General features: G+C 46.7%; 1 protein-coding gene across 13 annotated transcripts in view; it reads right to left on the reverse strand.

Moving 5' to 3' along the window:
* The window catches only part of LOC122369183, a 38,107-nt gene that overhangs the window by 13,635 nt on the left and 8,699 nt on the right, over nucleotides 1-15,773 (reverse strand). For 10 of the 13 annotated variants that reach the window (XM_043343701.1, XM_043343704.1, XM_043343702.1 and 7 more), the window contains 5 exons: nucleotides 15,071-15,274; nucleotides 14,149-14,352; nucleotides 13,226-13,429; nucleotides 731-982; nucleotides 92-343 (listed from right to left, as the gene is read on the reverse strand). In XM_043343701.1, coding sequence (XP_043199636.1) covers nucleotides 92-343; nucleotides 731-982; nucleotides 13,226-13,429; nucleotides 14,149-14,352; nucleotides 15,071-15,274 — 1,116 coding nt within the window. Of the gene's footprint in view, nucleotides 1-91; nucleotides 344-730; nucleotides 983-1,371; nucleotides 1,624-2,462; nucleotides 2,540-3,210; nucleotides 3,262-4,271; nucleotides 4,363-9,917; nucleotides 10,060-12,393; nucleotides 12,715-13,225; nucleotides 13,430-14,148; nucleotides 15,275-15,773 lie in introns of those variants that run through there. The other 3 variants (XM_043343713.1, XM_043343708.1, XR_006254365.1) reach the window with 3 other exon arrangements.

Consider the following 15,773-nt stretch of genomic DNA (forward strand, 5'->3'; position numbering starts at 1 on the left):
GAGGTAGGAGGGCGTGTTGGAGAAACAGGAAAACGACCAAATCAGAAGGAAGGTAGAGGGAGAGAGAAAGAGAGGGGAAGGGGAGACTCACGAGACGTCGGCATAGCCACCGGTCCTGGCAGCGTCACCATCCCCATGAGGACGTCGGGCTCGGCGCCAGACTGATCGTCGGGCTTAGCGTCGGGCTGGGCGCCAGACTGATCGTCGGGCTGGGCGTCAGACAGATCGTCGGACTGGGCGTCAGACTGGGCGCCAGACTGGGCGTCCGACTGCGCGCCGGACTGGTGGCCCCCTGCGAGGCTACCGGTCTCCGACACGGTGGCAGCCTCGGAACCATCCGGACCTGTCGCGCACAAAATCACTTGTAACAAGGGACCACGAGCCGACCGAACCATTCAACGCGTAAGCCTGTTAGAAACACTCGGAAAAAATACAATATAGAGACAGGAACAAAATATGGGGTATGGAGCACCGGAAACGCATTCAATGTTCATGGACGTACGCAACAGTTGGAAATGTGTGCTACACCATTGTATTAATCATAAAAAGATAGCAATGTTATACTCGTCCGGGCCGGGACATTAAGAAGAGCTGAAAAATGTTGGCGACAGAACAGAAGTATTGTGAGAGGAGTAACATGAGGTAGGAGGGCGTGTTGGAGAAACAGGAAAACGACCAAATCAGAAGGAAGGTAGAGGGAGAGAGAAAGAGAGGGGAAGGGGAGACTCACGAGACGTCGGCATAGCCACCGGTCCTGGCAGCGTCATCATCGCTGTGAGGACGTTGGGTTGGGCGCCAGACTGATCGTCGGGCTTAGCGTCGGGCTGGGCGCCAGACTGATCGTCGGGCTGGGCGTCAGACAGATCGTCGGACTGGGCGCCAGACTGGGCGCCAGACTGGGCGTCCGACTGCGCGCCGGACTGGTGGCCCCCTGCGATGCAACCGGTCTCCGACACGGTGGCAGCCTCGGAACCATCCGGACCTGTCCGCGCACAAAATCACTTGTAACAAGGGACCACGAGCCGACCGAACCATTCAACACGTAAGCCTGTTAGAAACACTCGGAAAAAAATACAATATAGAGACGGGAACAAAATATGGGGTATGGAGCACCGGAAACGCATTCAATGTTCATGGACGTACGCAACAGTTGGAAATGTGTGCTACACCATTGTATTAATCATAAAAAGATAGCAATGTTATACTCGTCCGGGCCGGGACATTAAGAAGAGCTGAAAAATGTTGGCGACAGAACAGAAGTATTGTGAGAGGAGTAACATGAGGTAGGAGGGCGTGTTGGAGAAACAGGAAAACGACCAAATCAGAAGGAAGGTAGAGGGAGAGAGAAAGAGAGGGGAAGGGGAGACTCACGAGACGTCGGCATAGCCACCGGTCCTGGCAGCGTCATCATCGCTGTGAGGACGTTGGGTTGGGCGCCAGACTGATCGTCGGGCTTAGCGTCGGGCTGGGCGCCAGACTGATCGTCGGGCTGGGCGTCAGACAGATCGTCGGACTGGGCGCCAGACTGGGCGCCAGACTGGGCGTCCGACTGCGCGCCGGACTGGTGGCCCCCTGCGATGCAACCGGTCTCCGACACGGTGGCAGCCTCGGAACCATCCCGACCTGTCCGCGCACAAAATCACTTGTAACAAGGGACCACAAGCCGACCGAACCATTCAACACGTTAGCATTCGGACCAGATAACAGCATAGAGGCAGGAACAAAATACAGTGTATAGAGGACCGGGAATGTGTCTATTGTTTACGCACATACACGACATGTGGAAATTTGCCTCAATAATAAAAAGACAGTAATGTAACCCTTGTCCGGACCGGGATATTTAAAAGAAATGAAAATGGAGAGGACAGGACAGAAGATTGTGAGAGGGGTAAGACAGGTGATGGAGAGAGGGAAATGACAGAGAGAGAGAGAGAGAGAGAGAGAGAGAGAGAGAGAGAGAGAGAGAGAGAGAGAGAGAGAGAGAGAGAGAGAGAGAGAGAGAGAGAGGAGACAAAGCTACGCTTTATTCCATTACCAACTCACCATCATGGAACGCACGAAGCAAATCGGGATGGAAGTGATGAGAGGGTTCCCAGGTTATTTCACTGTGCGAAAAAGGAAGGTACATTGGTCAAGGTGTAACTGATTTTAAAGAAAGGACATTCGTGGGATGTCAGGTTGAAAATATGGGCGATACCATGCATCGGAAAGACTGCAGATGAGTTCTCATGCAAAAACGTAGTAGTTAGGATCATCATATATTCTTAGTTAGTATTACTGTTTACTGTTATGTACTGGTAACTGACCAAATTGGTAATTGCGTACTTTGAAGCGATAGCAGTACAATGTTTGATATGCTTAAAAAAATATTGAAGTATGAAGTTGTCTCTGGATCAGTAAGGACACTAATATTACTTTGCACACTAATTGCTAGATGTACACAATATGTGCGAAATACTTACGGAGTGCCTTGCCATTTCACCCGATACATATCCGTGGCCTCGTTAAACTCTAGAACGGCCTCGACGAAAAATATTTCCTGTAATGAAAAATACTTCCTGTAACATAAAAAAAATCATCGTGAAGGAGAAAAGGATGAAGAGAATGACGAGAGAGAGAGAGAGAGAGAGAGAGAGAGAGAGAGAGAGAGAGAGAGAGAGAGAGAGAGAGAGAGAGAGAGAGAGAGAAAGAAAGAAAGAAAGAGAGAGAGAGAGAGAGAGAGAAAGAGAGAGAGAGAGAGAGAGAGAGAGAGAGAGAGAGAGAGAGAGAGAGAGAGAGAGAGAGAGAGAGAGAGGTGAGCAAGGTATCACAGCGACGGGAAAAATAAAAAAAACACATTTGGATATTTGTGCCCATAGAACAGGAGAGCACAGATAACAGTGGCATGTTAATGGTGCTATGGCGATAGGCACTCCCGGGGCTAGCTGCTATGAAAATTTTAGGCGATGATTTATTGTAATGAGGTGGCGAGGTACTAATCACCATGAGCAGCATGATTCAATATCGTATAGTAATAACCGTATGCTCACTGTCTTGAAAAAATCTCAACTTAACCTAAAATGAATAGTTATTTCGAATAATCCATTTACATCTTTAGTCATTTTAAGCTAAGTCTAGACTTTTCAATACAGTGAGCATACGATTATTACTCTGCGATTATTTATTATCTGAAAACATGTCCGTTATAAGGGTATAGCAATCGCAAATTACCTCAACACTCCTCCGGGGTCTTTTTCTGGCGATCAGCCCTCCTGGGCGTCCCTAGGAAGGAACATATGCATGTTTGTTAAACAGTATCGTGACTACATGAAACATTGCTAGCAAGTTACATGCACACATATACACAACTCGTCATATCACACTATAAACACGTTCCAACAAGATCAATTCCGTTCGGTCCATAAGTATCACTCAATAACATTGTGGCATGCAGATAACCCTATTCCTTGCTCGGGTATTTCTTTCATTTTTTAATTTCAGATAAAAATGTCACTGAAGGACCCTGCATGTGAGCTTTTGTGCAAAATGTCTGGCGCTTGTACCAAATTTTTAACACCAAAATATACATCAGAGGCGGCTCCAGACCCAATGTTAAATAACCAAATTGGTGCCAAATGTGACAATGGCCAACAATAAGTGTGTGTTGATATTCAAAAAGGACTTGGAGATCGAACATTCAAAAATCATGCCAGCGCCGCACTTGGGCGCTTCAATGTAGAGGAACAATACTTGTCAGTAACGTATTCGGCGCTAATGATATTGGACTAGCACAGCTTGGTAAAAAGCGCAAAACAAGAAAACCGTGACACCGAAACAAGAAACACAAAAGCGTTGAAGGTGTCTTTATTTTGTACCACATTTTTGCCGTCTGAAACCCGCCTATACTTCAACAGTTTCCCAAACCAGAAACTTTTATGGAGGCTAAGTTTGTGAATAAGCACTTAGTTTCGTTAAAATCGGTTGAAAGTTAAAGATTTATATTATTATCTTTATATATTATTATCTTCTCCATTATATTATTATCAACTCCATTCCACCTGCATATAGAAACCAAATAAATCTGAAGCGAAGAACATAATATTCATTTGATCTCAGTATGTTTTACGCAATACTCATATTTTCAAATAAAAATACAAAACGTCGAACACTTGTTGATGGAAATCTGTACGAACAAGGCAAGTAACAATGCTTAATGAGAAGTGTGTCGTGCTACCATCTCTGATCTACTGATCTCTGATCATCTCTGATCTACACACACACCACAGACAAACCTTTCTTTTCCCCATGTTGGCTTAATCCACGCTTGCACGGTGGACCTACGCTTGGACTGTACGCATGCGCTTGGATCATGCGTCTGGTCACCTGGAAAACAACAGTGAATTGACAAGTAGTATATAAGTAGTACCTATATACTACTTATATATACTAGTATATACTAGTATAAGTAGTATATAAGTAGTATTTAAGACTTACATGTCACAGAAAGTGTAAGTCAATAGCAATCACAAATGTCTCAATGAGCGAAGGGTGAAGTTTATTTATCCTTTGAGGGACCCAACAGTATTTTTTTTTTTACCAACAGTGCCCTGTCACTGACCCCCGGCCCTTTCCCTATCCCCCCCCTCCTACCAATGTCCGATCATTTTTATAAATTTATTCAAAATACTATGAATGGGTGGATTTCCGATGGCAGAACTAACGCTAAGCGGTGCTTGTTGCGCAGGTTCTGGTTCTGACCTCTAACGCCCGATCGGGATATTTCGGGTACAAGGCAGAATTTATAGTCGAATATTTAACGTGTACATCATAGCCGGACACGGCCCGCCCCGCTAACCGACTTCATCTGGCCTGTAACGCGACCACTGTCACTGACTGCACGCCATCCCTGCCGGGAACAAAAGTAGCGAGCGCCGAAGCGACTCGAACCAGGCACTCACCACCGGTGCGCAGTCCAGCACTATCCGAATTGAGCTACAGGGACGCCCGGAAGAACCGGGCGTCCCTGCCCACCTGCTCCTGTCCCGAACTTATATTGGCATGTACGGCCCTTCAGCTCCAGCAAGAGTGGTTGGTTAGCCTGTGTGCTTTTGGTGTAATAACTTTGAATGGCAGACTCTCCTGTAAAATGACTTAAAGGTAGTGTGCCACCTTCGAATGATTTCCCATTTTATTTTTCCTAGGATAAGAAGCTTCTGTTTTTACCTAATATCGCAAAACAATCAAAAATGGGCCTAAAATAGTGTTTTTTTTTTCGCCTAAAAGTTTATCGGTTTATCGATATGTATAACAACTGTAGTGGGCTGACCTGCAAACAGACGTCGGCAACAATCACGAATGCGGCGCACATGTGACAATAAGCAAAGGTCATTATAGAGTTACGACGTACGGGAATGAGTTATCAGCTGTCTAATCGTAGACAACACAATGTCGAATTTAAACTATAAGCCTGTATTGGTATTGTTTCTTTAATTTGGCTGTCAAACATTAATTTATGGTTTGAAATATTATTTTATGTAAAATAATTGATATGAAACAGCCGTCTAAAGTTATGACCCCATCTCACCACATGAAAGTGGCAGAAATGACAATGATCAGCTGACGCATTTTTCTTGGCCGAAGTCAGAGCGCGCGGCCCGACGCACCACCACCGCACCACAAATATATATAAGCAGAAGCCGCGCCCAAAGCCAGGGCCCCAGTAACGTGAGGTAGCCGAGTCGGGGTAGCGTGCGCTGACCCAAGCCGGGGCCGCGGCTTTGGGCGCGGTCTACCGCATCCCCGCGGGCAGCCCCGGGCTATCACATGACACCGGGAGGACGCGCGACCCCGGCTTGGGTCAGCGCACGCTGCCCCGACTCGGCTACCTCACGTTACCGGGGCCCTAGCTTTGGGCGCGGTCTACCGCACCACCTAATAGGCGTGTTCGAAACCGCAGGAGATGATGATGAACGGGTTTATCGAAACTTGATTGGATGAGCCCATCGGTAATAGCGATTTCAGTGTGTGCATTTATTGTTCATAGTGGTGTGAAATGTGGTTGGGGTACGACCGACAACCCGTTGGGGCGAATTTCGCACTGGGGTACTCAAATTTCGAAGAATTTAAGACGTTTCCATGAGTTTTGAAGGTATGGATAAGTTCTAAAAATCCGGTTCTCCTTATCTGGGCCATTAACTCCATACGGTCCAGGAAAGCTGGCACACTATCTTTAACCCCCGAGCCACTGGGGGGCATTAAGCTGCCCCCCTTACATTTCGTTGAATACCTCCGAAATCTGATGAGCTACGAGCTTGAAACTTGGCATAGCTTCAAATGAATACCTGGGCAATATTTGAGAAAAGTTTAGTGGTTGCAGCACTTAAGGTGACGTCACAGTCACGTCATAAACTTTTGTCGCTTGCCGAGATAGAGCGTTTCTGATGTCGCTCGGAATGAAACTCAACTGTAAATGAACTTAGCAGCACCTACTGACAAATCTAAGTACACTTCCAACTAGATCCTGACCAATTATCGATCCTTTAGGCATATTCGATTTCAAACAGCGGATTTATCGTGAGGAAACCTAGCAAATCTATACCTTCACTTCTGACGTCACTGTGGCGTCATTTCAAATGGGATCAACACCAAATTTGGACAGAACCTCGGCTAGGTATTCAGAAAGATGTGTGCACAGGTTCGCGCTCTTTCTCTTCGCGTTGCGACGATATCGTCGCAGAACTAAAGGGGGACAAGTATAGAATGCCCCCCCCCCCCCCAACGGCCGGCGGGTGGCGCAGAGGCCGCCGGGTTAGGTAATGGAAATGAGAAGAGGACTCGAGCACACACTTCGGCAATGGTTTTCAACAGCCACTAGCAGTATTTATCAATGCATATCGACTAAAGTATTGTCGGCCACCAACCACTTAATACTTGGAGGGCCGTAACTGCCAAATGGTGATATATCGCTCTAGTTACGGCATCAGGGCCTTGTTCAGTGTCACAATACTAGCGGCTACTAGCATATTTCGCAAGCCGACGTCATAGGTGCCGTCATATGTAGGTATGATGTCATGCAAATATGGGAGCTTTTCGGTAATTTTTTTAATTTCTCTTCAGTAGCTGCACTTGTTATTTTTCCACAATTTCCTCTATGTTTAGAACAGAGAGATACTGATTTTTTCGGTCTGAGGGCCCGTAGGTCGCATGAGGCTCATTCAGACCTTGTACCTAGAAAAGCTACAGTAAGTAGCTGTGTGTGCACCTGACCAAGTACTAATCTTGTACATTCTTTCTCACCTTCGTTTTCAGAAACAAATTCATCGCGTTGAGTAGAGCATGTCAAAGATCTGACACTGATGATATTTCTCCCTAGATTCACATACTTTGTACCAAAAGTGTTCTATGAAACCTTCCGCCTTTGACATGAAATTTGTTTTTTGGCTGTTTTATTTCTTAGCCATTGGTCTGTCCGTCTAAGACTGTCTTCTTAATCAGCCTCAGTGTCTCCAATTACACAAAGCCATTCAGGGGTGTTGCCAGGATTTCCCTCAAGGACGGAGCCAAACTGACAGGGGCTCAAGGTAACCCCTCAAAATTGAAAAAGTCATCGGATTTCATCCACTATTTTTGGAAGGGGGAGCAAATAAATATAAGAAATATTTATTTAAAAAAAGAAAATAAAAATTGTTAAAACTGAGGGGGGTGTTTTTGGGGCAAGCATGAAGCAAGGCCCACGAATAGCTTCAAAGAGTCGCTCAGCCGGTTCTGAGGGTGGTCTGAGGGCCCAGTAGGTCCCTCAGACCGCCCTCTTCCACTAGCTTACATGTGCATTTCCCTTAAATGATAATTACCCAGCTATTTTTGGTACCTACTGAAAAAAAAACATTTAAAGACAATGTGGCTAATTCAATAGACGGAATGGGAAAATTAACAAAGTTGTAGAAAAGAAAGACCAAAAACAACTAAGCCTAAAGCGGAGCGTTTCGTTAGGCATTTTTGGTATTAAGTGAATCTCAAGGGTTACCCTGAGTTCCAGGGCACTAACATGTTCTAATCAACCTGCTGAATGCGTTTCCAAAGACATAATGGAATAAGAATGAGAGAGATTCAATAGCGCATCAAGAATAGTACTTGGTCAGGTGCACACAAACAGCAAAGTCACTTAATATCATGACATGCATGTGCATTTCCCTTAAATACAAATAGCCCAGTTATTTTTGATACTGGCAGATAACATTGGAGACACTGAGGCTGATTCAGATGACAGACTTTGGAAATGGCCAGTGGTTTAGAAAGAAAACAGCCCAAAAACACATTTCATGTCAATTGCAGAAAGTTCCGTAAATCACTTTTGGTATTATGTGAATGTTTGAAGATACCATCACAAGTTTATTAGAAGGATGAAGAATAACCTGTTTAACAATATCACAAGTTTCATGGATTTGACACGTTTTACTCAATGCGCTGGATTTGTCTCTAAAAAAAAGGATTGAGAAAGAGTGAGGGCTCCTTCATCCATGGTGAGGGTGTCGATCGCGCAACAAGAATAGTACTGAGTCAGGTGCAAACAAAGCTACTTACTGCCACAGGCTTACATGTGCAGTTCTCAAAATAATAACAATCCATTTATTTTTGGGTACTGGAAAATAGCATTTAAGACACTGAGTCTAATTCAATTGGCCAAATTGGAAAATAGGCAAAGCTGTAGAAAAGAAAGCCCAAAAACACCTGAGTAGGTGCAAAGCGGAATGTTTCGTTAGGCACTTTTGGTAATGAGTGAATCTCAGGGGCTACCTTAAGTTCCAGGACTCCAACATGTGTCAACCAATGTGCTGAATGCATTTCTTAAGACATAATTTGGAAAGAATGAGAGGGCATCAATCGCGCATCAAGAATAGTACTAGGTTAGGTGCACACAAACTGTAGAGCTATTTAATACGACTTGTATGTGCATTTCCCCTTATACTTGCATTTCCCCTTAAGTACCTATAGCCCAGTTATTTTTGGTACTGGCAACTAGCATTGGAGACACTGATACTGATTCAGAAGCCAGAATTGAGAAGCACCAGGTTTAAAAAAGAGAACAGCTGAAAAACACCATATGTCAAAAGCGGAGTTTCGTAAATCATTTTTGGGATTAGGTATGAAAATCTAGGGAGATATCACATGTTGAATTCAGAGCTTTGACATGCTCTACTCAACGAGCTGAGTTCATTTCTAAAAACGGAATTGAGAAAGAATGAAAGAGGGTCAATAGCGCAACAAGAATAGTACTTGGTCAGGTGCTTACAAACTAATTACTGCCACTAGCTTACATGGACTTTTCCCTGAAAATAATAACTACGTGAGTTATTTTTAAAGCTGGAAAATAGCATTTACGACACTGTTACTTATTCAATGACAGAAATGGAAAATTTGCAAAGTTGTAGAAACAAAAACCAAAAAACATAAGTCCAAAGCCGAATGTTTCGTAGAACACTTTCGGTATTGGGTGAATCTCAAGTTAGCTGGAATTTCAGGGCTCTAACATGTTCTTTTCATCTTGCTTAATACATTTTTGAAGACATCTTATGTTCTGAAATCATTATGAAATTAATCCTGAAATTATTGGTAGGGCTCGGGCCCTACCAAGCATATGGAAAACAACACCCATGCACTGAAGCTGATTTAAACTTGAACTGGATAATTACCAATATTTAAGAAGAGACAGACAAAAACACTCACCTTTAAAAGGGCTAAATCTCCAAAGAATGAGAACACTAAGGATTGGGAAATCCCTGGAACGTCTTTGGTAGGTACACTTTCGATAAACTTATTTTAGAGTATAAACTCTCAGCGCCTGAGACCGCCTTGAACCATCTGTCTGAATAAGCATGGAATAAATCTGACAAGGCTTTGCTATCCTAATTCGAATGGGAAAATAGGTATGATGCACTTACAAAACGGACGACAGTAGTTAGAGTTGTTCAAGAAGTTGACGAAAATCCACGCGAAAACCACCGGAAAAGTTAAGTCTAAAAACGTACAAACTTCTTATGAAAAGGCGGTTGGAGAGGCACGCGAAAGTTCTGCGCGCCCTAACTCTACAACAACAACAACACGCGAAAGTTGGGCCAATGCAAGGGGCCAATGAGCGTCGAAGCCAAAGGCGTTTTGAGTAAACTGACCAATCAACATAATGTACCTATTACGTCATAGTATGTGGCAACCAATCTACGCGCAACAGCCGCATGCTCCCTGTTTATCCAGCAAAGGATTCAGATTGAGTCTGATTTAACAAAAAAGATTCAAATTGAAATTAACTCAATAATAATCCGAAGTATTTGATATTAAATAAACATATATATAAATCAAAATATTATCCCAATTGCAAAGAACAAATGTATTGCGGCAATGAATCGCTAGTTATGATTCATGAATGGCGGGTATGCCTTCGATTCCAAACACCACTATCCGTCGCACAGAATAGGAAACGCTCCGAAATGTCCGCACTCACACACTTTCCGCACTCGATCTCAAAAGACGTGAAATTTCGGGACACTCCGAAAACTCTTAAATCGATCAAAAAATGAAAAATATGGGTATATCCGCCTTCTAAATCCGAGGACACCAAAACTGTCCGTGAATGTGACATGGTGTCCTCGCATTGCAGGTGTGCGATCACAAAATGACCCCAAAAGTGATGGCTTACAAGTACACACACACACACACACACACACACACACACACACACACACACACACACACACACACACACACACACACACACACACACACACACACACACACACACACACACACACACACACACACACACACACACACACACCACACACACACACACACACACACACACACACACACACACACACACACACACACACACACACACACACACACACACACACACACACACACACACACACACACACACACACACACACACACACACACACACACACACACACACACACACACACACACACACACACACACACACACACACACACACACACACACACACACACACACACACACACACACACACACACACACACACACACATACTTGTAAAGTGTGAATTATGAGGACACCGCACGTAGGTCATATTCGAGGACACATCGAAGACTGCGTTGGATTGACTCCTAATTTCATATGAATCATTGGCACAGTATCTGATATTACGTATTGACTGTTGTTAGCTTTGGGCCCATTTGAACTGGTGTTATGTGATGTTGACCATCCGAGGACAATAGGCGAGATCAGAGGACAGTGTGTGGAGTCGTCATACAGATAGGCGAGATCAGAGGACAGTGTGTGGAGTCGTCATACAGATAGGCGAGATCAGAGGACAGTGTGTGGAGTCGTCATACAGTACATGGTTTCTGAGAACAGAATGCGGAGTTGCCAGACAAGACATGATTTCAGGGGACATCACAAAATTTATACTCGCGGGATGACATGTCATCGGATAAGGTAAGCGGTATCGAATATTAAACCTCGCCGGCCGAAGGGAGGCCGCCCAAAAGTTTTTTTTCGCGATAGTTTCGAACACGCTGACGATGGCGAGCTGAAACTTGGCATACCTGACCTTTGATTCAAGCCGCATCTTCTGACATCAACCGCATTTCATTCGACACGCCAGACTAAGGCGAACACGATGTTGTGAAAATCGCGGCTGTGATATTTTTTTTGCGTTTTTATTCGCCAAAAACCGAACCCATCTCTTGGGGCACTTGACCTGACCTCAGAGGTCACCGGTTGACCTAGGACCTTAAAATCGGGTACCAATCTCTGCGTCTCGTAACGGCGCACACGCTCGTTTTTTTCCGCGACGCGCTAGCTCCATTAGGGGCGAAACGGCGAGGGGGTCGCACCCACCCCATTCGGCCGGCGCGTATGTAGAAAACCAATAGGTCCGGCTCCGGCGAGGGTTAAACCAGGCAGTTGCTTGGGTGCCTCTCCACCCAACGCATGCTGGGGATCGGGGGGCGTTAAACACCCCCAGCCGATAACTCAAGCACCACTTATCGCAGCTAGACGGGCGAGACAGTAAAAGAAAGCTCGGGACAAGACACGTCTGATGAGCACTCAAAATTTGAATTTTGAAGTCAGGGGTCGGGTCAAGGTCAGGTCAACTACACGACATTGGGAACTCAGCAGTTTGGGTTTCATGACCTTCTGTGCTGGGCACTTATTATCATAAACGTGGTCATAATTGCGCAACATATTACAATTAAGTGATAAATGTGTGTCATGTTGATGCAATGGTCAGTTAATCTAAGCCCGGATTAAGGTGTTTCTCTAAAAGTTCAAGGTTTTGTTTCGTGCTACCTATAATACCGGTCTGTGTAATCCAGCACCGGCCGGACGGCGCGGGGCGAGACCTTCCGTACATAGATACAAAAAAGCGAAAAAAAGGACAGATGCTGTATTTGCCACAAAAACGGTGAAGGCCGGACTGGGCGCCGAACTGGGCGCCGAACTGGGCGCCGGACTGGGCGCCGGACCGGGCACCGGACTGGGCGCCGGACTGGTGAAGCCCTTTTCACCTATCTGAGCGCCCGTCTCTGGCGGGTCGTAATCATATTGTGGACCTGGTACTTTACATCCTTCCAAGTCCGCTGTTTTAGGTCCGGCTCTTCAGCGATAGCTGACGAGCCGGACGAGCCACAGCTTGTTCAGGTTTGCGATAAACGGGCTTCACCATAGCTGACGGCTTCGGTTGGCGACCTCCTGTAAAAGCAGGAAAAACAATTAACTGAGGATACCAAACGTCAAAAACAAAATATGCATCGAACTCTCCGCATTGTAGCTTCCCCAGCACATAACGTGAACAACATCGACACCAAAATATTTTTCGGGTCGATGAATAGTGCCAGCATGCGAGAGAGAGAGAGAGAGAGAGAGAGAGAGAGAGAGAGAGAGAGAGAGAGAGAGAGAGAGAGAGAGAGAGAGAGACAGAGACAGAGACAGAGACAGAGACAGAGACAGAGACAGAGACAGAGACAGAGACAGAGACAGAGACAGAGACAGAGACAGAGACAGAGACAGAGACAGAGACAGAGACAGAGACAGAGACAGAGACAGAGACAGAGACAGAGACAGAGACAGAGACAGAGACAGAGACAGAGACAGAGACAGAGACAGAGACAGAGAGAGAGAGAGAGAGAGAGAGAGAGAGAGAGAGAGAGAGAGAGAGAGAGAGAGAGAGAGAGAGAGAGAGAGAGAGAGAGAGAGAACTCACGAGACGTCGGCATAGCCACCGGTCCTGGCAGCGTCATCATCCTCGTGAGGACGACGGACTGGGCGCCAGACTGATCGTCGGGCTGGGCGTCAGACAGATCGTCGGACTGGGCGTCAGACTGGGCGTCCGACTGCGCGCCGGACTGGTGGCCCCCTGCGAGGCTACCGGTCTCCGACACGGTGGCAGCCTCGGAACCATCCGGACCTGTCCGCACACAAAATCACTTGTAACAAGGGACCACGAGCCGACCGAACCATTCAACACGTAAGCCTGTTCGAAACACTCGGAAAAATACAATAGGTATAGAGACAGGAACAAAATATGGGGTACGGAGCACCGGAAACGCATTTAATGTTCATGGACGTACGCAACAGTTGGAAATGTGTGCTACACCATTGTATTAATCATAAAAAGATAGCAATGTTATACTCGTCCGGGCCGGGACATTAAGAAGAGCTGAAAATGTCCCGTAGCTCAGTTGGTAGAGCATTGGACTCCCGGTAGTGAGAGCCCGGGTTCGAGACGCTCCGGCGCTCGATATTTGAGACTCCTGACGGGGATGGTCTGCGGTTGGTGGGAGCAGCCGCAGCCAGTTGAAGTCAGTTGAGTGGGACAGGCCGTGTCCGGCTTTGAAGGGCACGTTAAACTTTGGCATCTAAATCCTCCCGTTACCCGGAATTGCACGATCGGACGGTAGGGGTCGGGGTCTACGCAACAAGCTCTGCTTAGCGTGGGCTCCGGCTCTGTCAATCCGTCCATTCAAACATTCGAGCTAAATTTATATAAAAAAAATGTTGGCGACAGAACAAAATTATTGTGAGCGGAGTAACATGAGGTAGGAGGGCGTGTTGGAGAAACAGGAAAACAACCAAAACAGAAAGAAGGTAGAGGGAGAGAGAAAGGGAGGGGAAGGGGAGACTCACGAGACGTCGGCATAGCCACCGGTCCTAGCAGCGTCATCATCCTCGTGAGGACGACGGACTGGGCGCCAGACTGATCGTCGGGCTGGGCGTCAGACAGATCGTCGGACTGGGCGTCCGACTGGGCGTCCGACTGCGCGCCGGACTGGTGGCCCCCTGCGAGGCTACCGGTCTCCGACACGGTGGCAGCCTCGGAACCATCCGGACCTGTCCGCGCACAAAATCACTTGTAACAAGGGACCACGAGCCGACCGAACCATTCAACACGTAAGCCTGTTCGAAACACTCGGAAAAATACAATATAGAGACAGGAACAAAATATGGGGTACGGAGCACCGGAAACGCATTTAATGTTCATGGACGTACGCAACAGTTGGAAATGTGTGCTACACCATTGTATTAATCATAAAAAGATAGCAATGTTATGCTCGTCCGGGCCGGGACATTAAGAAGAGCTGAAAATGTCCCGTAGCTCAGTTGGTAGAGCATTGGACTCCCGGTAGTGAGAGCCCGGGTTCGAGACGCTCCGGCGCTCGATATTTGAGACTCCTGACGGGGATGGTCTGCGGTTGGTGGGAGCAGCCGCAGCCAGTTGAAGTCAGTTGAGTGGGACAGGCCGTGTCCGGCTTTGAAGGGCACGTTAAACTTTGGCATCTAAATCCTCCCGTTACCCGGAATTGCACGATCGGACGGTAGGGGTCGGGGTCTACGCAACAAGCTCTGCTTAGCGTGGGCTCCGGCTCTGTCAATCTGTCCATTCAAACATTCGAGCTAAATTTATATAAAAAAAAATGTTGGCGACAGAACAGAATTATTGTGAGCGGAGTAACATGAGGTAGGAGGGCGTGTTGGAGAAACAGGAAAACGACCAAAACAGAAAGAAGGTAGAGGGAGAGAGAGAAAAGGAGGGGAAGGGGAGACTCACGAGACGTCGGCATAGCCACCGGTCCTGGCAGCGTCATCATCCTCGTGAGGACGACGGACTGGGCGCCAGACTGATCGTCGGGCTGGGCGTCAGACAGATCGTCGGACTGGGCGTCCGACTGGGCGTCCGACTGCGCGCCGGACTGGTGGCCCCCTGCGAGGCTACCGGTCTCCGACACGATGGCAGCCTCGGAACCATCCGGACCTGTCCGCACACAAAATCACTTGTAACAAGGGACCACAAGCCGACCGAACGATTCAACACGTAAGCCAGTTAGGAACACTCGGAAAAAACAATACAGAGGTAGGAATTGAAATATTGGGTATGGAGCACCGGACACGCATTTAACCCAAGCCGGCACAGGATATTTTGCGTCCTTCGACGGCACAAGGGGGGTTGGTACGACCCCCCCCCCTGCGTTTGACTCCTGATCGAGCTAGAGCTTCGCGGAAAAAACGAGCGTGCTGCCCGTCACGAGACGAAGACGATAATACCCAATTTTAAGGTCCTAGTCATCGGTTCGCCTTCCAGATCAGGTCAATGACCCAAAAATCGGGAAAATCGAGACCTGTAAAAAACTAATCTAGAAACATGTAAAACTCGAAAATTGAACCGAGGTCACCAAACGTCAATGACCTGACCTGACGTTCAGGTGACCTTGACATCCACCCCAATGTATGGGAGCAACATCAAATCACATGTT

This window comes from Amphibalanus amphitrite, unplaced genomic scaffold (genome assembly GCF_019059575.1).
Source record: "Amphibalanus amphitrite isolate SeventyFive unplaced genomic scaffold, NRLGWU_Aamphi_draft 001013F_arrow, whole genome shotgun sequence".
Classification (NCBI taxonomy): domain Eukaryota; kingdom Metazoa; phylum Arthropoda; class Thecostraca; order Balanomorpha; family Balanidae; genus Amphibalanus; species Amphibalanus amphitrite.